This window comes from Myxine glutinosa, chromosome 9, assembly GCF_964187855.1.
Source record: "Myxine glutinosa chromosome 9, kmMyxGlut1.1, whole genome shotgun sequence".
In the NCBI taxonomy this organism is placed as follows: domain Eukaryota; kingdom Metazoa; phylum Chordata; class Myxini; order Myxiniformes; family Myxinidae; genus Myxine; species Myxine glutinosa.
In genome coordinates, this window is record NC_136269.1 from 62,652,595 (window position 1) to 62,676,043 (window position 23,449).

At 40.4% G+C, this 23,449-nt stretch overlaps 1 protein-coding gene across 2 annotated transcripts in view; it reads left to right on the plus strand.

The window, feature by feature from the left end:
- Positions 1-23,449, plus strand: part of PSME4 (proteasome activator subunit 4) — a gene marked incomplete in the record, with an annotated part of 199,381 nt that overhangs the window by 152,238 nt on the left and 23,694 nt on the right. For both annotated transcript variants that reach the window (XM_078784397.1, XM_078784398.1), the window contains 4 exon segments: positions 8,787-8,878; positions 9,039-9,170; positions 17,989-18,197; positions 22,542-22,624. In XM_078784397.1, coding sequence (XP_078640523.1) covers positions 8,787-8,878; positions 9,039-9,170; positions 17,989-18,197; positions 22,542-22,624 — 516 coding nt within the window.

Here is a 23,449-nt window from a genome sequence, read left to right on the forward strand (position 1 = left end):
AAAATCCGACGGCGCTCACTTACATGTCCTCACTCATCGGTGGTCTGCCGTCGAATGACAGCTTCTGCAGGTGGGAAAAAATTCACGCGTGTGCATTAGGATCGCCTACATACGTGCACCAATCAACGCCTCCCTAGCTTCTTTTTTTTTACGCACGAAAAATAAAGGTCGGGTACTTTTTGAACACACTACGTATATATATATATATATATATATATATATATATATATATATATATATATATATATATATATATATATATATATATATATATATATATATACATATATATATATATACATATATATATATATATATATATATATATATATATTTTTATATATATATATATATATATATATATATATATATATATATATATATATATATATATATATATATATATATACAGTGAAACCTTGACTTACGAGTTTAATTCGTTCTGTGACCGAGCTCGTAACTCAATTTGCTCGTTTCTCAAATTAAATTTCCCCATTAAAATGCATTGAAATGCTATTAATCCGTTCCAGCCCCCAAAAAAACCACACCAATTTTTTTTGTTACGTGTTTTTAAATAAGAAAAATGTACCTTATAAATAACAAATAATGTATAAACAAGCACGACCTCGTATATACTGTACATAATAAGCGGCGCTACGCGCGCTGCTTGTAAACAAGGAGGAAGCGGACAACGCGGTAATTTGTAAGAGTCTTTATTCAAGAGCTCACTGTAACACTGGCGCGCTCCGGGCTGCGCGCCCGGTGTATATCCTGAGGCCACGCCTACCCCTCGGCGTGCCCCCGCCCACTTGGTGCGCGGAATGATGTCACCACGCCAGTGAGCTTCCGTGTCCGCCACAATGTAAAGAAATAAACTGGTTTTATTAAGTGTATTTACCTTGAAGATCAGACGAAGATGCTGGCGGAGGTGGAGGAGATGACTTTTGCCTTTTTCGCCACACTTTCCTCGCTTTCACTTGCAGGGCGTTTCAATAAAAACCTGTCCAACGAGGTTTGTTTCTTCCTCCCTTTCAAAATGTTTCGATCGTACTGCTACGATCGTACTGCCTCGCCAAGTCGACAACACGCACACCTCACTCATGTTTTTCGACGATTGCGTGTTTTATATCCAAGCACATCATCCTCTTCTTCTTCTCAGTACTGCCCTTGGCACTCAATTTCTTCGGACCCATGGTTAAAACAAAGAAATTTTCCAAAATAACCAAAATGCGAAAACAAAGCAGCAGCGATATACGGCAGAGATGCTTGCACGGCAAGATAACCATGTGACCGGAACCCACCTGGTGGCGAGTGGCGTAAGCTCCAAAATAACCAAAATGCGAAAACAAAGCAGCAGCGATATACGGCAGAGATGCTTGCACGGCAAGATAACCACGTGACCGGAACCCACCTGGTGGCGGGTGGCGTAAGCTCCAAAATAACCAACATGCGAAAACAAAGCAGCAGCGATATACGGCAGAAATGCTTGCACGGCAAGATAACCACGTGACCGGAACCCACCTGGTGGCGGGTGGCGTAAGCTCGTAACTCAGATCTCGGCTCGCATCTCAAAGCAAAAAACCGCCCGAGCGACGGCTCGTATCTCGGAAAACTCGTAAGTTGGTGCACTCGTAAGTCAAGGTTTCACTGTATATATATATATATATATATATATATATATATATATATATATATATATATATATATATATATATATATATATATATATATATATATATATATAGTCATGGCCAAACATATTGGCACCCTTGCACTTTTTTCAAAGAGCTCACAATTTTCCCTAACAATGAGTTGAAATTCACAAAAGTATTTGGTCTCCACAATTCTTTATTTCACTGGTAATATTACAGAACCTTTGTTTTTTGATTCAAAACTTAATATATCGTTTTAAATCAGAAAATAAAAAGAAATGGCATTGACAAAATTATTGACACCCTAGACTTAATATTTGGTAGCACGGCCTTTAGACAAAATAACTGCAGTCAAGCGCTTCCTTTGGCCATGAATGAGGTTCCTACACCTCTCTACTGGCAGTTTGGCCCACTCTTCTTGGGCAAACTGCTCCAGTTCTCCCAGATGTGAAGGGTGCCTTCTCCCAACTGCTGTTTTAAGATCTCCCCACAGGTGTCCAAAGGGATTTAGATCCGGACTCATTGCTGGCCACTTCAGAACAGTCCAGCGTTTTGTATTGAACCATTCCTGGGTGATTTTTGAAGTGTGTTTGTGGTCGTTGTTCTGCTGCAAGACCCATGACCTTGGACTGAGACCCAGCTTTCTGACACTGGGTTGAACATTGTGCTCCAAAATGCCTTGGTAATCTCCTGATTTCATGATGCCATGCACACATTCAAAGCACCCAGTGCCAGAGGTAGCACAGCAACCACAAAACATCACAGAACCTTCTCCATGTTTGACTGTAGGGAAGGTGTTCTTTTCTTTGAAGGCTTCATTTTGTGTTCTGTAAACATAGAGATGATGTGCTTTACCAAAAACATCTAATTTTCTCTCATCTGTCCACAGGACATTCTCCCAGCATGATTTTGGCTTGTTCAGGTGGTTTTTGGAAAACTCCAGTCAGGCTTGCTTATGTCTCTCTCTCAGCAGCAGTGGGGTCCTCCTGGGTCTCCTTTCAATGAGGTGGTGATGGATGGTGTGAGTTGAAACTGTCATATCTTGTGTCTGAAGGTCAGCTTGAATCTGTTTGGCAGTTGATCGAGCTGCTTTCTCCACCATTTGAATGATCCTTTGCTGCAATCTACGATCAAGTTTTCTCTTGCGGCCACGTCCTGGGAGGTTGGCTACAGTGCCATGGGCCTTGAACCTCCTGATAACATTGTATACGGTGGACACAGGAACATCAAGGTCTCTGGAGATGGACCTGTAGCCTTGAGATTGTCCATGCTTGGCTACCATCTTGTGTCTGACCTCCTCAGACAATTCTCTGCTTTTCTTTATTTTCTCCATGCTCATTGTGGTACACACAGTGACACAAAACAGCAGAATGACTCCTGTTCTCTATTCAAACTGGTTGAATGAGTGCTTTTATTTTTCAGGTTCCTGCAACTCTCCACAGGTGAGTTCAATTCCAAAGTAAAGGAGAATCACCTGCTTGAAATCTAATTATTTCTAACAACTTCTCAAAGGTACCAATAATATTGTCCGGGCCATTTTAGGATTTCTGTGTGGAATAAGCTGAGATTTCGTAATTTTTTCAGCTTTTTTTGTTTTGTTCCACTGCAAACTAAAGAAATACATATGTGGATACCAAAATATTTTTTAATTTCAACAATTTTCTGAAAGAAATGGTGAATTATTTGAAAAAAGTGCGAGGGTGCCAATATTTTTAGCCGTGACTATATATATATATATATATATATATATATATAGTACTATATATATAGTACGTATTTTTGCGTCGATAACATGAAACAGAATTTAGGGGTTTTTTGGAAAGAGAAAAGGCACACTTTTGAAACAGAAAATTCACTGGTTCTGTATTTTTACTACCATTGTGAGAAAAATAATCTTCATGATGTGGGGTTCTTCGATTTAAATTCCATCTGGGTTTATGTGTCCATTTCTAATGCCCATAAGTATATTAATGTAAATTATATTTATGTCTCCGAGCAGTCCTTTCTTGTATCCAGTTGAGTATTTCATCGAAGCAAAATGAATCTAATTAAACTGTTGCTCATTGTAAATCTATTATGTGATATCTAATACTCTCTTTACAGGCATGAAATTGTCATTATTAAGGAGCTCATCTGTTCCTGCTTAAAACGACATATCCTTAAACATGCTCTCTGCCTGCAAAAATGAACAGCCTGCAAAAAATCATTAAAATAAGAACTGACATTGCAATTTCAAGACTTAAGTCAAACTTTTATTGGTAACATGTGTGTTACCAATACATTTACGACAAATTGGAAAATAACTTGGAAGTGGCTTGGGCATGTCAATTAGGGTGTCCCCAAAAAAATGGAAGTTTTTATATTACAAGGTCTAACCATCTAAAAAGTTTCTATGCACTAAAAAATCCCTGCATGCCAAAAATTAGTCCATTTCGAAAATATTTAGAGGTCCCCCAATGTCTTTATGAAGATATATGCACAATTTGTTCACAAAAGATATATTTTGTGACAGGAAACTTGGTTTTATAAAAAAAAAACATGTATATTGACATTCAGACACGTGGCACTGGGTCTTTTTAATTGTTAGTAGGCCCTAAAACGACATGCTCGACTTTTACTAGGTTCGCCGACGTAAGTAAGAATCATAGATTACCTTATATACCTATTTTGTAGTTGTTTTCCTCTTGACTAATGATTGTATTTCATCATCTTGCATTTTTGTTTGGTTAATGTTCTTTATTTATTTTCAGGATAACAAATAACAATGGCAAAGGCCAAGCTGTGACCCGACATACTGACGATGTATTTTTAATTGGTCATCCAAGTGAAACTATATCAGGTGCTGAACTGCCATCTGGTCGACATGTGATGAGGAATTTTGTGTTTTATCATTGACCGTAAAAATGACCCCTCGTGCCATTCTGGATCAAATCTCGACTGCCAATATGACAAAAGCACCAGATTGTAAAGAAGATTAAAGATTTTTATGACTAACATGTGATGAAATAACATGAAGAAGTAACCAGAACGACGAGTTAAACAAAGCAAAATATACTAATATTCTCAATAAGCTGGTCGATATCAGTCATGCCAATTAATTTCAAATGATAAAGAATTAAGAAGAAGAAGAAGACTGACAGTTTTTCTTACTGCAGCAGGAGTTGGACATTTGACTGGATCAATTGCAGATGTTGATTTAAAAAAACTAGAACTCCAGGAGAAGTGATCTGCTGGACAACATGAATGTGAAGAAGGATTTCAAATATGAATGGCACTGGCAGACAATGATATAGCAGAACAACAGTCAATGGAAACTGCTTTTTTATTTATTTGTATGCAACCTGTGGTTGCTTGGTTGCATCATTATTTGGCGGTGTGACTGTGCTGCGGACGCAATGCCCCCATTACCAGCGAGGTGGTACTCATTTTGCCAACCTGAAAAGGATCATAAGCTGAGTCGATCCACCTTGGTGTTAATTCAACGGCATGACAGGGGCTTAGAACTCAAGACCCGAGGATCTTAAGCCAGCCACCTGAACCGTGAAGCCAACACCAGGCTTAATGGAAACTGCTGAATATGAAAGTGATATCTGATTAATAATTTGGTGTCACACCATCACTACATGAAGCCCAATGCACAAAGCACGTCACGTCACCAAATTTTCAGATGTGTTGGACCGCACAAATGCCAGCATTCGAAAATCAACAATGAGAGTGGGTTGATGAGTGAAACAGGTCGCTCCACATCATGGACAGTTCTTTTTGAGCTGCGAAATTACTCCCATGTATTTAAATGCCTGTATACTGTATAGTGTATATACAGTATACAACACCAACCCTGGTGTTGGGCTAGCGGCTAGGGTGCCGGCTTAGGATCCTAGGATCCTGGGTTCGAATCCCGGTCGATCGCTGAATTAATGCCAGGGGGGTTGACTCAGCCTGTCATCCTTCCGAGGTCGGCTAATTGAGTACCAGTTCACTGGTAATTCCCTGTTTGTCGTTAAAGGCGGCAAAAAGGGTTGGCGTCAGGAAGGGCATCCGGCCGTAAAACATTGCTTCAAATAGGGGACCGAAAAACAACAACAACCACGGTTCCCGAAAAAGGCCAACCCCCGCTTTGCGGGGAAAAATGGCCTCTAAAGGTGTTTTTTTTATTTTTTATTTTATACTGTATAGTGTATATACAGTGCTGATATTTCCGATATTTCAGGATCATAATCGCCAGAACTTGGTCCAGGCAGCAGTACTGCTGTGCTGTCGGGATGAAAAACAGATGGAAATTTTGTGCGGCTTATGATCGTGTTGGCCAACAGCCTCTGGAGGGGGGTAGTTTTCACCATCTTCCCATCAGAATAAAGTAACAAAATAAAAAATGGACTTGAAACGTATTTTTGCTTTTGAAGGATGCAGGAGACAAAAGTTTTCCCTCCACGGAGTGATCGATGCAGCACCTTCCGGCATTAATGTCATGCAGCAGTTGTCCCTAATTTAAACTGGGCATAACGGAATAAATGGATGAGAGTTATGCAAATTTAGATGCTGCGAGAAGAATTGTAAGACATTGTTTATTATGTATACAAAGCTCAGTGTTGTGTGAAGCGGTGAGACGAGATGGAGATAGGAAACGGAAAACAAAACACCGTCATCTATCTATAATTCCAGTAATCTCTGTATGTGTGTTTGTTTGTTTGTTTGTTTGTATGTCTGTGACCGCTGTTTCTCGACAACCACGGGTCCGATATACTTTAAACTTGCCAGGTATATTGCTGGGGACCCGAGGATGTGCCTTTTCAAGGTTTCATATTAATCGGATAAGTAGTTACCGAGCTATGTCCAAAAAACGATTCAACCAATCAGAGAGCAGCGAGCTATCACGTGTGCCGAACGTGGCGAACACACTCTGCCTCGGACGGCACATTTGAGAGCGTATTCATTTATTTCACGTTGGCAAACTATGTTGGCGTTAAACTATGTTTTAAAACTAATTAAAACTACTATCTATAATTCCACGGGTCCGATAAAAAACACCGTACTCGCAAGCCGTTCGCTTTGGACCAAACCATTTCATGTAAATAGAGGGGGGGGATTGTCACCGTACTCGCAAGCCGTTCGCTTTGGACCAAACCATTTCATGTAAATAGAGGGGGGGGATATAATTTTAGATATAGATATAGTACGGGCATGCCCTAGTTTTATAGATGAGCGCACTTTTCATAATAAGCACATTCCCTTTAGTCATTATTTAAGTATTATGTCCGGATGACAGAAGGGGCACCAGCACGACGGATGACTCCCAGGATCTATCGGCGCATGTCTTATTTCCAATTCATCCCGTAACGTTACCCATTACATTACAGACCATGCCACTTCTCTACTATTTGATACAATACATACCTCCCCTCCCCTTCCCCCAAGTCAGACAACATAATCCGACAAGTACGCCGTTAGTTTGGACATGTGTCCCAAACATCTTACAGGTGTTACAGAAGACTCAAAATCCACTTTGGGTGTTACATTTACTGTTGGCGTAACCATCGTTGTTTGCTGTATATGTACAACAGACTCTACCCCAACTGGGTCTGCTCCATCAGATTCTGATTCACGAGTCTGCACATCTGATCAACATGATGCTGATGTGTTTTGCCCAACTCCTTTATAATATACTAGCAGAAGTGCCCGGCGTTGCCGGGTGGGGGGAGGGGGGAGATGGTGGGGAAGGGGGGAAGGGGAGGGGAGGGGGGGAGGAGGCAGGAGAGGAAGGGGAGGGGGCAGGCAGGAGAGGAAGTGGAGGGGGAGGGGGGAGGCAGGAGAGGAAGGAAGTTCATATATATGCTGGTGGGTGAATGTGGCGTTCATCACGTTTCTGAGTTAAGTGTGATGCCGATCAGAAAGAAGAAGAAGCCGTACTACCAACTTCGTACACTTCCGGAATAGTTTTATTTATTTGTGTTCAAATGTCTGGTGATTGTTTTGTATTTATTTATGCGAATGTGTATTTGTATATAAACTGTCATTAATTTTAAAAGGCTTAGGCACTATCGAGTGATTTTATTAATTTATTTATTTATTTTTATCTTTTTTTAAAAACTTTTTTTTTGTGCCTAAAACACTCCCAGACACTCACTGATGAACATCTGAAAGTTTGACGAAGATCCGTTCAGCCATCTCTGAGACAAATGGCGACACACAGACAGGCAGACACACACACAGACAGACATCTCTCTTCTATAGTAGATGATATGATATGGACCCCGTTTGCTTTGAAGTATTAAAATTAGAAGTAAAATAGCTCATGGTACAAGGCTACAGAAGCACCTGTACTTTATCTTAGCATAGGAGTAGTGTAATGTTACAGGGACATTCCTCGTCCATCTTACCTTGTTGACATTTTTAGCGACAGTGTTTTCATCGAAATTCAAACACTTTCTCCACTGTGCAATGTCTTCTTTTGACAGAAATGGTGATTTTAAACAGAAATGGTGATGGCAGAAATACAACTACAGAATAGCAATTTTACCCTTTTGCCAAAAACATTCGCAAATGATTATAAAAACAATATCGCTGATTGTTTTATTTTATCGCTTTTTACAACATTGCGAAGGCCTGCAGAAGCCCAGGGATGGGAGTCATAGCTCAGGTAAACTTCACTCCCCCTTCAAACCCCCCACCCTTCCAGTCTCTCTCAAGGAACAGGAAATGGGCATGGACAGCAACAGCCAGGTGCATGACAGGAATGTGTGTGTAGATGGCTCGTTTCATACCCCAAGGTGAAGGAACTCTTCAACTGTGGAGAGCCACAAAGATGTCGAAAGGGAATACGTCTGTGGCTTTCCTACATTGGCAAGCAAGAGTGCAGTGCTAAATTATTTCAAGATGTTGGTTAATTTGACGCTAATCCTCATCAGGTGTTGATCCTCATCGTATTTATCCTCCGGTGGTGGTTTGAAAGACCAGAGCATAATTGAGGATGCACCTGAGCAACCGTTCAAATTCACATTGAACACACTCCAGATGTCGCTTATGTTCCGATCTGTTGCATTATTTCTGTTTCTGTGTATGATGGGGATAATTGATTTGCTCATGAAATGCCAATGCTGCCAAATGTTTAATGCTCATATTGGGATGCATATGCAGGAAAATCAGGATCCTCGGAAGCTGCACTGGCTTTTTGAGATGATGATGGAAGCACCTCTCGGTGGAGAAGGCGGTTCTTTCAGTGGAGCCAGGTGAAGAACATCTCGATACTGACAGAGACTTGATAACTAGCATCAATATTTTTGCCATTCTTACCATAGATAATGCACACCTCATGTAGTCGCGCAAAATTGTACCTATTAATTCGACTTTATGTTTGATAGAACCTTTTCTCACTTCGGGCCTCCACAGTTGCCTTTATGTGCTGCAGCGTGGCCTTTCCCAGCAGGAGTGGCGCATCCCAGAGCTTGCTCGTCGTCTGCTGTTCTACCTTGAGCCAAAGCTCACGCAAGCATTCAAGAATGTTCGTGAACGTATCGCCAGGTGTGACCTTTTAACTCGTACAACCTATTCACAAATCAATGTTTTACCTCTCAATCCCACACAAGGAGAAGATTTTTTTTGCAGTATGGATATATATATATATATACATATATATATATATATACACAGCGAGGTGGTACTCATATATATGTATGTTTTATCCCACTCGCAGACAGACAGCCAAACAGGGGTGATGACTTGGGTTTACTTTCTTAACTCGGTATATCAATCTGGTGAGTTTCTTTTACACTTTGGTGATTTATTTGTTAAAAGAACCATGTCACTGATTGTCTGTCGCAGCAAGAAGTCAACAACAGGATTATATCACAGGTGGCGTGGCAAAATGTACGGACAGGTGCATTTGATGATTGGCTTCACAGTCGGGTATACAAGGGTTGTTGCGTTCTGTATTAGTGGAAAACAACTGCTGCACTTCTCCAAAAGTTATTGCCGCTTCCTCTGGAGATGGTCCGTCAACTCGACAATGCTGTTTGTCATGGAGTGGTGGCTTTACCAAATTACGACATGAAACAGCGTGCTATTGCTCGGCAGTATGGCATCACTCAAGGTCAGGTGTCAAAGATCCTGAAACGAAATGCTCAGAGGGGTGTCCCCACTCCAATACCGAGGCCAGGACGTCCCGGCAGAACCACAAGGAGGGATGATCGCCAGCTGCACCGGTTAGTCCGCAATGGCCGTACCAAGTCAGCTAATCGGCTTTGGGCTGAGTGACAGCAACTGACAAATGTGCCTGTATCCAGAAGGCTAGTCAACCAACGACTGGTTCAAGCAGGCTATCGTGCCAGGCGTCCCCTGAGAAAGCCACGCCTGACCAGACAACACCGCCAACGCCGATTGCAGTGGGCCAGAGAGCACCGTCAATGGCAGCCAGGACACTGGAATCACGTGATCTTCAGTGACGAGTCTAGATTTCTGGTCTATCGTCAAGATGGCCGCGTCCGAGTGCGCAGACAAGTGCATGAAGCCTACAACAAACATTGTATAGTGCCAAGAGTCCAAGCTGGAGGTGGTGGGGTGACCGTTTGGGCTGCTTTTCATGCAGGAGGCAAAACTGACCTGGTTGTTCTGAATGGAAACCTGAACCAGTTCAAGTACAGGGCCATTCTGGAAGAAACATTGCTTCCATTTGCTCGTGCAGCCTTTCGAGGAAACTTTGTCTTCCAAGATGACAATGCACGGCCTCATCGTGCTTGCATGATCCAACACTTTCTTGCTGACCGTGGTGTAGAGCATATGGAGTGGCCTGCCATGTCCCCGGATATGAATCCGATAGAGAACTTGTGGGCAGAATTAACGCGTCAAATCGACCACTTGGACCAGCAACCGACCTCTGTGCGTGAATTGCAGCAGGCTATTGTCACTGCATGGCAAGCGATTCCTGTCCAAACCCTGGCAAATCTCGTGAACAGCACGCCTCGACGTGTACGTGCTCCCTTGAATGCTCGTGGGGGTTACACGAAGTACTGAACTGTAATTTTACTGTCAGTAATCCCAGTCGTAATTTCACTTTTGTTTTTGTTAAAAAAATTTTTGGCTAATGTGCAAAATAAAGAGATACTTCTGGAAAACGTACAGAAGTTTAACACAGTACTGTCCATGAATTGAGTTCGATATCAGTTTACATCACTTTCAAGGATCAATTTATTTGTTTCAAAATGTCAAATGTGGTTTTTGTTTCTTTTAAAGGTCACATTAACAAAATCTAGAATAATTTCAACATAATTCCAATGAACTTTTGGTTCTAAGACATCTTGAAAAGTAAGTTCACCCCCACAAAAAAAATAATTCCATATTAAATGCCAAGTCTGTATATATATATATATATATATATATATATACACACAACAACAACAGGCATTTTAAGACCATCTTCCCTGCAAGAGCAGGGGTTAGCCTTGCGGTCCCCATGACATATATATGTATATATATATATATATGTATATATATATATATATATATATATATATATATATACACTGTATATATATATATATATATATATATATATATATATATATATACAGTGTATATATATATATATATATATATATATATATATATATATATATATATATATATATATATATATATATATATATAATATAATATAATATATTGAAATATATATATTGATATATATTAAATATATATATATATATTAACATATATATATATATATATTGAAATGGAGAAGATTGTCATGGGGACCGCAAGGCTAACCCCCGCTCTAGCAGGGAAAATGGCCTTTAAAATGCATGTTGTTGTTGTTGTTGTTGTTGTTGTATATATATATATATATATATATATACACATATATATCCATACACACAGTACTGTGCAAAAGTCTTGGGCCACCACTTATTTTTTTACTAATTTGTAATTTCCCTCCTGCAGGTAATATAATCCCACACCATGCCCGAGATATCAAACTCAAAATCAAACTCGATGAGACTCATCATAATAATTTTATACCAATAAGGCAATTCCCAGAGAGAAATATCCCATAAAACAGGTATTTCCAGATGTCATTCAAACAATAATACAGAAGCATAATGAGATTGGAGAAGTTAAAGATAGAAAATAAAAATGGAAGGCAGGCAAAAGGAAAACCGATGAGCGACACTTAAAGATAAGTTCCTTAAGTGATAGAAAAAAATTAATTGATGAATTGCACAATAAATGGCAAAGATGAGGGGTTGAAGTGGATTCATCTACTGTTAGAATGTCTTTTATCAAAAGTGGTCTCCATGGGTGAATTGCTGTCAAAAAAGCCCTTTCTGTGTAAAAGTAGCAAGGCCAAGAGACTGAAATATGCAAAGGAACATCAGAGTTAGGATTCTAAGCAGTGGGGAAAGGTACTTTGAAGTGATGAGTCAAAGTTTGATATTTTTGGAACAAAGATAAGGCAGAAGGAGACTTGTTGAGAAGTATAAATGTACGTGTCTGTAGCCAGCTGTGAAGCATGGTGGAGGCTCTGGGTTTCCGGATGTATTTCTGCTGCTGGTTTTGGTGATTCAGTGAGAATTGAAGGAACAATGAATGCTGAGAAGTAGAAGCAGTTCCTAATCCACCATGCTTATCCCATCAGGAAGGAGGCTGATTGGCGACAACTTTGTTTTCCGACAGTGTCCCCAAACACACTGCAAGTGTTATTGAAACATATTTACAAAGAAAAGCAGAGATTGCAATCATTTTTGGATTATTTGCACAGGATGGAAAACTAAAAACAACCAAAATCAAAAGGCGAATTGTGTGAAACATTGCAGAATGCATGGAATTTCTCCAGAAAATGCAGGAAAGCATTCCAAAAATATATCTTCAGTTTTGTGGGGAAAAGATGGTCACACCGAATATTGAATTTCATGTTTTAATCTTGTAGATACGATTCATCTTTGCTTCTTAAATAAAACATGATCATAACTAGAACGGCACTCAGTAGAGCGCATACCTCTACCAGCCTTTACACTTTACGCTTTGTATTCCACCGACAGGCTGGATCTGCATCTGGACCTAAACCAAAATCTAATCGGCTTGTTATTCTCACGACCCAACTCATCTACTAAGTTTTGTCTAATTACTCGTCCACAATTTTTTTGAAATATCGTGCTATATATTTGTTGTTGGCCCCATCTCTCATTGTGAAGAATCACTTTTAAAATTCTAGTATCCGGATCTGGATTTGGATATTCACCAAAATCGAATCAAACTTTCCTCGTCACACACCCAGCCTGCCCACTGAGTTTCGTCAAAATCCGTCCCAAGCTTTTTCACCGATCCCACTCGCAGACAGACAGCCAAACAGGGGTGAAAACATAACCTGATAACACCTTTTATTTATCAAAATATGTGGCAGAAGGACTTGGTCAGAAACGGGGCTTTTGGATTGAGTCTCATCTGTCCGTCTGTGCGTGCATCCGCAACCGACAAGTATGGACCGATTTTGTTCATACTTTGCACAAAGTCAATACATGATGGTATACATATGCACACCATTTTGTATCGTGTTGCGATCAAAGATGGCCGACTGGCAGCCATTTTAGTTATAAAAAAACCCAATGTTGAACACGTCCTCAACCATTTCTCGGACATTCATTTTCTGATCTTGTTCAAATTTGGCACACATATAAAATGAATGATGTCTTACATATATATGCATGTCATTTTATTTCGCGATCAGAAACAAGATGTCCGACTGGCGGCTATTTTGTTATTTACGAAACATTTCCCCAACCATTTCTCAGACATGCATGGATTGATTTTGTTCAAACTTAGCACGAGGACAAGGCATAACAGTGTGTGTATATATATACACACACTGTTATGCATTGTCCTCGTGTATATATATATATATATATATATATATATATATATATATATATATATATATATATATATATATATATATATATATACATATATATACATACATACATATATACATACATACATATATATATATATATATATATATTGTAACGGTTTTGAGAAGTGGGTAACGAATTTGAGAAGTGTAACGGTTTTTAAGAAGTGTAACAATTTTGGAGGAAGTGTAACGAATGTAAAAAAAGTATGGTTTTGTTATGTGTAACACCCTGTTAATGTAAATAATGGTCGCAGCCGTCCTCCTAGTTAATTCCATGAAACTTACACGCAGGTCACGATATATCTTTTTAAATAGTGTATTTCCTTATTCCATGTAGGCTAAATATGTGTTTCCCACTAGATTGACTTTGCATTGTATCAAACAAAATAAGAGTAGGCCCTTGCAATTTCCCCAAACATCTCCGCTCTCCAAAGTTCCTTTCAAAAGGGTGCGAGTTGTGTTCAATCCCGCAAGCCGCCATTGCCCATGTGCTAATCTCGGAGAAGAAAGGCGTGTCTCCACCTCGTCATAGAGGGGAGGAGTGAGCCAGAGGGTCGCATGGCCAATCAGCACCGCGGTGAGCGAACCGGGAGGCGTGCCCTCGCAGCCGGCGGCTTGATTCCGCCCCGAGTTATAAAAGCGACTGTAAGGGACTGCTTTACCAGATGACCTGGGAGATGAGCGAAGAGGCGACACCAAGAGGAGCGGTGAGATGCGAAACGCTCCAAGCCAAAGAGGAGAGGTACTCGGAAAGGGAACCAGCTTTGGAGAGACGCGCTGAAAGGAGGGAGACGGCTCCACCAGAAGGAGAGGAGCAGGTGTGCCGAGCCAGCGCGTGACGTCTACAGCAGCGGATACGCGACGGAGGGTTTTCCCGCCAAAACCGCGAGGAATTGAGAGCTGCTGCCTCCGACCTTGCCTCCCTCTCCAGCAATCCACCTCAAGCCCTACCTGCCTGCAATATCCCCTGTGTAAGTGTGAACGTCGTCTGTCCTACTCGTTGTCTTGGGGTTAAGTAAAATGAATAGTGTAAGTTAGCGATTCGCTGTGTGACTGCTTCTTCCATCCATTGCTTGTGTGTGTATAATAAATCTGTTCTTCCTCCGTACTCTGTCTTCTTCTCTTTTCATTCTCTTTCGGTCGCTTTAGAGGTTTCCCGATTGAATATCTGTGGTGCGATCTGGTCAACGTCGGGTGGAATCGGGTTCTAATCGGGGAGTAACTGTTCGGACGCGGTAATACCAACCGCTCGGTAAAATAACATCTTAAACCGCGTCTGTAACAATATATATATATATATATATATATATATATATATATATATATACTTGGCATTTAATATGGAATATTTTTTTTGTGGGGGTGAACTTACTTTTCAAGATGACTAAGAACCAAAAGTTCATTGGAATTATGTTGAAATTATTCTAGATTTTGTTAATGTGACCTTTAAAAGAAACAAAAACCACATTTGACATTTCAAAGCAAATAAATTGATCTTCATTGATTGATTGATTGGTCTTCTTCTGAGTCAGCCCCAAGTAGACGTGCAGAAGAACTTGGGGCTGACTCAGAAGAAAGAAGACCTTTGTTGGTCGAAAGCTTGTCGACAATTAAAGATCGACGTCCTGAAGCTACGTCCGCGTCTTATTTAATCTAACGATTATTTATTCAATACAAATGAGACGCCCTGCTCGTACTTTGGAGTTTCTACTATTTCTTACAGTTATATATATATATATATATATATATATATATATATATATATATATATATATATATATATATATATATATATACACATATATATATATATATATATATATATATATATATATATATATATACATATATATATATATATATATATATATATATATATATATATATATATATATATATATATATATATATATATATATATATATATATATATATATACACATATATATGGTATCTGTAATCTGGTTCTCCAACCTTATGAGCGGACAGCATGACGTCATCGCCATGCATGTCCGCATTGCCTGCAAAGCTCCAGAGGAACCATCTAGCAGTGCGTCATTACAGATTATAAATTCAGATACTGTCACAAGTGCATGCAAAACTCACAGTTACCGACCTGGTTTCGCCCTTGTTGGGGCTTCATCAGGGCAACGCAGTGAGGCTTTCCATACACTTGTAACTCTGTGAACCTTTCGGTTTTTATATCAGTCACTATGCGACCTTCATATCATCAGTGGAGAACCGCCAGCAAGGTGTCCCATACAGCTGCTGCTGCACCTTGCTGGGAGCGACAAGCACCGCCTGCCACACTGTAACGTTATCTCTGATATGATGAGTGGATACCGCAGGAGGCATGCAGGAAAATGTTCGGAGAACGCTTGGATTCGGAAGAGGGTCAGAAAGCAGTATTCAGGATTGCAAAGCAGATAGCGAGAGAGAGGTGTGATGTGATGGGGGTGAGTTGCTTGAAGGATGAAGTGGGACAAATCGTTGTCGACCCAGATGGAATTAAAGGAAGATGGAAAAGATATATGGAAATGCTGTTGAATACAGAGAATGAATGGGATGGCAACATAGAGAGTAACCCAGTTTTAGGACCGGCAGAGAAGATAACTGAGAAGGAAGTTGAGGAAGCGATAAAAGCAATGAAGGGTAGAAAAGCGGGAGGGCCGGCGGGAGTTGTGGGAGATATGTTGAAGGCAGCAGGAAGTTGGGGTGTGAAGAGAATGACAGAGATCTGTAATCTGGTGGTGAAAGAAGGCCACATTCCAGTGGATTGGGAACTGAGTACCCTCGTCCCTCTATACAAGGGGAAAGGTGACCCTCTGGAGTGTGGCTCGTACCGAGCGATAAAGTTATTGGAGCATGGAATGAAGGTATTGGAAAGGGTGTTGGAGAGGAGGATAAGGAAGAAAGTGAAGATCGACGAAATGCAGTTTGGATTCATGCCAGGAAGAGGAACGACAGACCCGCTTTTTATTGTAAGGAAGTTGCAGGAGAAGTACATGGAGAAGAGGAAGAAGTTGTTTCTTGGGTTTGTTGATCTGGAGAAAGCATTCGATCGGGTTCCACGCAAAGTATTGACATGGGCATTGAGGAAGTTAGGAGTGGAGGAATGATTGATCAGAGTAGTGATGGCAATGCACAAAAGAGCGCGCACAGCTGTAAGGACGAAGGACGGGAACAGTGGTGAGTTTGAAGTGAAGGTGGGAGTGCATCAGGGGTCGGTACTAAGTCCACTACTATTTGTAGCTGTGATGGAGGTGCTGGCTCAGAACGTAAAGGAGGGTTTACCGTGGGAGTTGTTGTATGCAGATGATCTGGTGTTGATTGCGGAAAGTATGGATGGACTGAAGGAAAAGATGAACAGGTGGAAGGAATGTATGGAGACAAAAGGTCTGAAGGTGAATATCGGAAAGACGAAGGTGATGGCAAGTGGTAAAGCATGTGGTGAGGTGGAAAGAACTGGGAAGTGGCCCTGTGCTGTGTGTAGGAAGGGTGTCGGAGTGAGCTCCATTCAGTGTACAATGTGCGCTGAGTGGGTTCATCAAAAATGTAGTGGTCTGAGAGGGTCATTAACCAGTGTGGCAGCTACATTCAATGTAAGGTGTGCACAGAGGGAGCTGCAGATGGAGGAAATGTTGAGTTGGATCTTGGAGACGGCGTGAAGCTGGAAGGTGTGAAAACATTTTGCTACCTCGGAGACATGCTGAATGGAGAAGGTGGATCAGACTCGGCAACGGTTGCTCGAGTGAGATGTGCATGGAAGAAGTTTCGGGAATTGACTGGCGTGCTGATGTTGAGGGGAGTGTCGTTGAAGCTGAAGGGAAAGGTGTATGCTGCATGTGTGAGAAGTGTTATGATTTATGGGAGCGAGACATGGGTAATGAACGTAGAGCAGCAACGAAGGTTGGAAAGGGTGGAAATGCGAATGGTTCGACAGATGTGCGGAGTATCGTTGAGAGAGAGGAAGACAAATGATGAATTGCGAAAGATGATGGGAATAGAGCCTGTGATTGATGCTGTGAAGAGGAACAGGTTGAGATGGTTTGGTCATGTGTTGAGGAAGGATGAAAGTGACTGGTTGAGAAGAGTGATGGAAATGAATGTAGAAGGAAGTAGAAGACGGGGAAGACCGAGAAAGACTTGGCTAAAGATGGTGGAAGAAGAAATGCGGGCAAGGGGGTTAACAAGGAGAGATACAGAAAATAGGGCAAAATGGAGAAGATTGTCATGGGGACCACAAGGCTAACCCCCGCTCTAGCAGGGAAAATGGCCTTTAAAATGCATGTTGTTGTTGTTGTTGTATAGTGACTGATATATATACATTTCCAAAAATAATTGATATTCATGAAGTATTTCTGGTGTTGCTGGTAATATTTTTTGCTGTTTATACCAGTGCTCCTAACAAGCTACCTTTGGCCCGCTGTCCAGTGTTTTAGCCAGCATCTTTATAATGGACGTAAACCTTCCGGGCTCCATTGATTCAAGCTGGCCAAAGCGAGGAGACCTTGCCAAACGTCTGTTGCAGAAACTGGAGCCCCTTATTATGCTCGAGGGGGACTTGGGCAATCACCTGCTTGAGGAGAATGGGGAAAATGTGCCCACTGAGAAGGGGGAAGCTATAAAACTGCTCACAACAGGTAAAAGTGTGATAAAATACAATTCCAAGAAATAGGGCTTGATATTATTGATCACCTGTAATATGGGACTTTCAAAATGATGTATGAATGCTAACGAGGCATTTTGCGCACGTGCTGTCTGTTTTCAGCGACTCACTTCTGCTAGCGTGGGCACTTTTAACCTGCCATTGCTAGCGCGAAATCTGGAAGTCAAATCGTCTTTTAAACATAATTTTTAGCATTTCCATGATTGAGTGGCAATTAAAAAAAAGAGGTTAAACATAATTATTGTGTTCATGGATTGAAATGTGACTCACACAAATATAGAAAACACTATAAATATGCGTGGACGAGGTGGGCACCGTTCTTCCTTGAGGTTTTGATATTCAGCCCAGAACCTCTCCAAACGGTGGATCCACAACCTCGGTCATTTATCCACATCAGTCGATCCCACAACATTAGTTGCCTCCAGGCAGTCGGTCAACCCATCAATGCAACATCACTGACCAAAATGTACTCGCTAGAGGATTTAATGTATTATCACATATTTACAACTCCCATCACACATTCCATTATATGATAGCACAATAAGTCATGCATATCTAACCTTAAATATAACATTTCCACCACCCAGTACATACACCCACCTTCCTCTGGATCAAACTGTTGTTAATATATTCTAACAGTTACTTTTAACGGTTTTTTTTAACATGCTGTCGTGTCTCCCAACAACCACTGAAATTGGACAATGTAATAATATTTCGAATATTTTTACTAAAATAATAATATTGATAATAATATTTACTCTTCATATTGTATTTCACTAATTCGATTTGGTGTCGTTTTATGATCTCAAAGAAAACCTGTTTCAATCTACCAACTGTAGCTCCCTGTGCTAACATACGTCTGACTAGTTGTAACCTATTGATACGTTTCGTGGTGTTTGTAGTTGCTCTCACAGTCCTATTAATTTCACCTGTAACCGTACCGGAGAATACCTTTTTAGGAATGTTGCTGTCTAAGAAAGGCATTCAGACAATGTGGAATGGAAAAGCATCTCATTTATCAAATAATGTGGTGTGAAATTTATTATTATGGATATCAATTTGTAATTCTAAAAAGGAAACTGAAGTGGAAGATTGGTTTTCCTTTTTTAATTCAAGTTCTTTTGGATATATATCATCATGAAGCTGCTCAAATATAAATCCATCATTAATTGCCAACAAATCATCAATGAACCTGAAGATGTTTCCGCATCTTCGTGCAGTTGTTAATTTATTCCTGCACATTTTCTGGACCCAATCAGATTTATACATGTGCAAAAACGAATTTGCAAAGAGAGGGGCCGGATCTGAACCCATGGGTATGCCCACTGTCTGCTGGAAAATCTTGTTGCCAAATGTAAAGAAACTTGTTTTGGAGAAACCAAATACTTTGTTTACTTTTTGAAAAACTGCATGAATATTGATTTTCCTTTATAGACCAGTGTGCTCTTTTTATGCCTCTGTCGCCAAGGGTGGCCAGAGGCATTATGTTTTCGGGTTGTCCGTCCGTACATCTGTACGTCCGTCCATACGTCTGTACGTCCGTCCATACGGGCTAAACCTCGTTTTTCTCAGCAACCACATGTCCGGTTGAGACTAAACTTTCAGGGTAGGATTGACACCCATGCAGAATGTTTTTATGATAATGGTGATGTCATAGTCACGTGGCATTGGCAGCCATCTTGGATTAAACGCAAATAATTAAAAACATTTTTCTCAGAAACCAGTGAATGTAAAAATTTGAAACTTGCCACATTATCAAGTACTCCCAATTGGGAACAAAAGCATGATAATGATGACATCACAGGTGAAGTGGTATACCAGCCTTTAAAAAAATCTCCTCCCAAACCATCAAATCAATTGAATCGAAACTTTACATGTGTCATTGACTAGGCATGGAGATTAAAATATGATCACGAAAACATAATTGGTCACCAGGTGTGGCAGCCATATTGGATTGAAGGAAAATATTACAAAATTATATTTCTGTAACCGCTTACCCTATCGATGCGAAATTTTACAAATATCATCTAACAGCACTGTTGCATATAGTTTGAAAATGATGATGTTGTAGGTCGCATGGTTTGGCAGCCATCTTGGATAGGAAAACGAACCTTATCCGATCAACACGAAACTTCACAAACGTGATCGCCCGACCCATTGAAATTCCCATCACTAGGCCCAATTTTTCCAAAAGTGTTAGAATGTAGAATGTTTTTGCATACAATTGCAACATTGTTATTTCCTTTATCAATTAGAACAATGACGTATTGTGTTTGAAATTGTTTTAAATAATGACGCCTCTCCAGATTGTTTAAAATTACTTTCGGATTATTGATTCAAACTTTTCTTTTCAAATCAACAATTCTCCTTTTTACATGTTTTTCTACCTCTTCCAACCATAGATCCATTTGTGTGTTTGGTACTTTGCGTTTATCAATTAATTCTCTCATCCATTCCATCAGTCCTATCATTGTAAGTTCCATTGCTGTATTCCAGTTAATCCTTTTATTAGCCACCATTGGACTTGGTCTGAAACGGGGGCTTATGGATTGGGCCTCGTCCATCCATCCATGCATAACCATATCTCGAAGATGTACAGACCGATTTTGTTCATACTCAGCAAAAAGGCAATACATGACATACATATGCACATCATTTTGTTTCGCGATGCAATCAAAGATGGCCGACTGGCAGCCATATTAGTTGTAAAAAAAAAAAAATCAATGTTGAATATGTCCTCAACCATTTCTGGGGCATGCATTTACCGATGTTGTTCTAACTTGGCACACCGATAATAAATGATGGCTTGCATACCAAATTTTTTTCGAGATCAGATCCAAGATGGCCGACTGGCGGCTATTTTGTTACATAAACATGTCCCCAACCATTTCTTGAACATGCATCGTCTGATTTTGTTCAAACTTGGCAAAAGCACACTACATGATGGCATACGCGTGCACCTCACTTTATTTTGCGATATAATCAAAGATGGCCGACTGGTAGATCAAAGATGACCGAATATGTCTTTCAATCCTAACAAATCTCACACTCTCACTGTCTCTCGCTCTGACAGAACCGTGACAGACCCTCACAAAGAACCTCACACTCTCACTATGTCTCTCCGAAAAGACCATCTGGAAAACCCTCCCATCTACTTTCTCAACAATCCTCTCAAATAAGTTCTGTCACTCAAGCTTTTGGGTCTCACGATCTTCCATGATCTTTCCTGGGAAAACCACCATCTCAGATCGCCCCGAATCCAAAATGTTCTTTTCTAACCTCGTTAACCTCCTCTCCTCCCACCCTAATCCCTTCTCATTCCAAATTTCCAGTTTTCCCTCTTGAGAGTTTCCTTCAGTATCCATCTTGTCCACCACATGCATTCTCGCCTGCTCCCATTCCTCCCCACACCCATTGTTTGTCAAATTCTGCCTCTATCTTTGCCTTCAACTCTGCTGTTAGTGTTACCCCCCTCTCTCAACTGTTCCTTTTGTCCTGTCGTGTCCTGATCCATTAAGTGTACTAGTTCTAACTTTCACGAGCCTCTACTACGTATACAAAACACCTCCAAAAACACTTTTCTTTCAAACGCACCCACCACTTTACAATCGCACCGACCACTTCTCTTTCTAACAGGACCACCAATTTGCTCCGATCATAAGCCACAACGCACAGAGCGCAGTAATAAGTCTGTAACATCTATCTGCACAAACATCTCTGAAGTTAGTAAAAATGTCCTCTTGCTCATTGTTTATGGTTAAAGGTTCATTTTAGTGCAAAAAGCACCCACTGTTAAATAGTTTACAGATTACCAGGAAGGGGTAAAGCACTAATTATATCAAAGGTTGAGGATTGAGGAACCTTCTTGGCAAGTATTGGTGTACAATCAGTGAATATGGAGCGACTGATTGGAGTCTTTTTAAGTTCACTGCCTGAAGTGCACTCACCAATGTAGGACTCATTGCTGCTTTCATTGAGCATGTACTTACACAAAAAACCCTTGATCTGAGAAGATGCGACATTTGACACAGCATTAAACACACCCACTTCAATTAGCAAATTCTGTATACAGCAATAAATGTATGTTCATTCCTTGATATTATACTTTTCCTTTTCAGAGAGGTCTTTATTCCAAAGTAAAATTACTTATTCAATCTACTGTTAGGAGACTTTTCTCATTGTAACACTTGTCTTGGAGAGTTGGAGAGTTTTAATGAAGTGTAGCAGTTGTAGGCGATTGATTGTGGTGCATGAGTCATGGTGGTGGTGTTTCCTCTTTGTACTCGAGTCAAACGTTTGGATTTTCTCTCTTCTGCAGTGTTGAAGTGGCTCACAGGATCTGGGAGATGTTTACTTTCAACGTTTCCTGAGCAATTCTATTTCTTGCCACTGATTTGCAAGGTAATGAGAATGATGACTGACAGATTTTTTTTCAAACCTCAAGCTCACTTTTGATACATGGTGTGTGTGTCCGTGTGTCCGTTTACAAAATATGTGCAATATGTCGAGCAAAAGACGCATGTACACAACATACCACTGTACAACCTGTCACATATAGTATGTGTGTATATAATACAACACATGCACAACATGTATATATGTATATAAAACGCATAAAAGTGTGTGTGTGTGTGTGTGTGTGTGTGTGTGTGTGTGTGTGTGTGTGTGTGTGTGTGTGTGTGTGTGTGTGTCTGTGTGTGTGTGTGTGTGTGTCTGTCATTGGTCATTATCTCCATGTGCTAATTTCAGAAGGTGGAACGAAGTTCTCGCAGGACTCGAAGTATTCATCTCCGTTTCTGTAAGGGATCACAATTCATGGACTAAGTTGTGAAGTTTTGGTATTCTCCAGAGTTTTGTTCCGAGGGATCTTATCAATAAGTCCCTGGCAGCTTCCAACTGTAGTTTGTTTGTGATAATGTTCCTGGAGATAGTTTGTAGGTTATTTGTAAATATCTTAGTTATCATTCGCATTGCTCCAATTATCACTGGTATAATTTCAGTGCTCTTCAGCTTCCAAGATCATTTAACTTGATTTTGGACAAACTCGTATTTGGTGATTTTCTTCATTTCTGTGTTGTTTAGGCCAAAACCACGAGGTTCTGACATCTCAATTAGCAATGACGTTTTTTCCTTTTTTTGTACATCCATACTATGTCTGGTCACAATGCCTTGTTTTCTATGTTCACGCTGGATGGAATCATTAGGTCATACGTGAGCATTATGTCC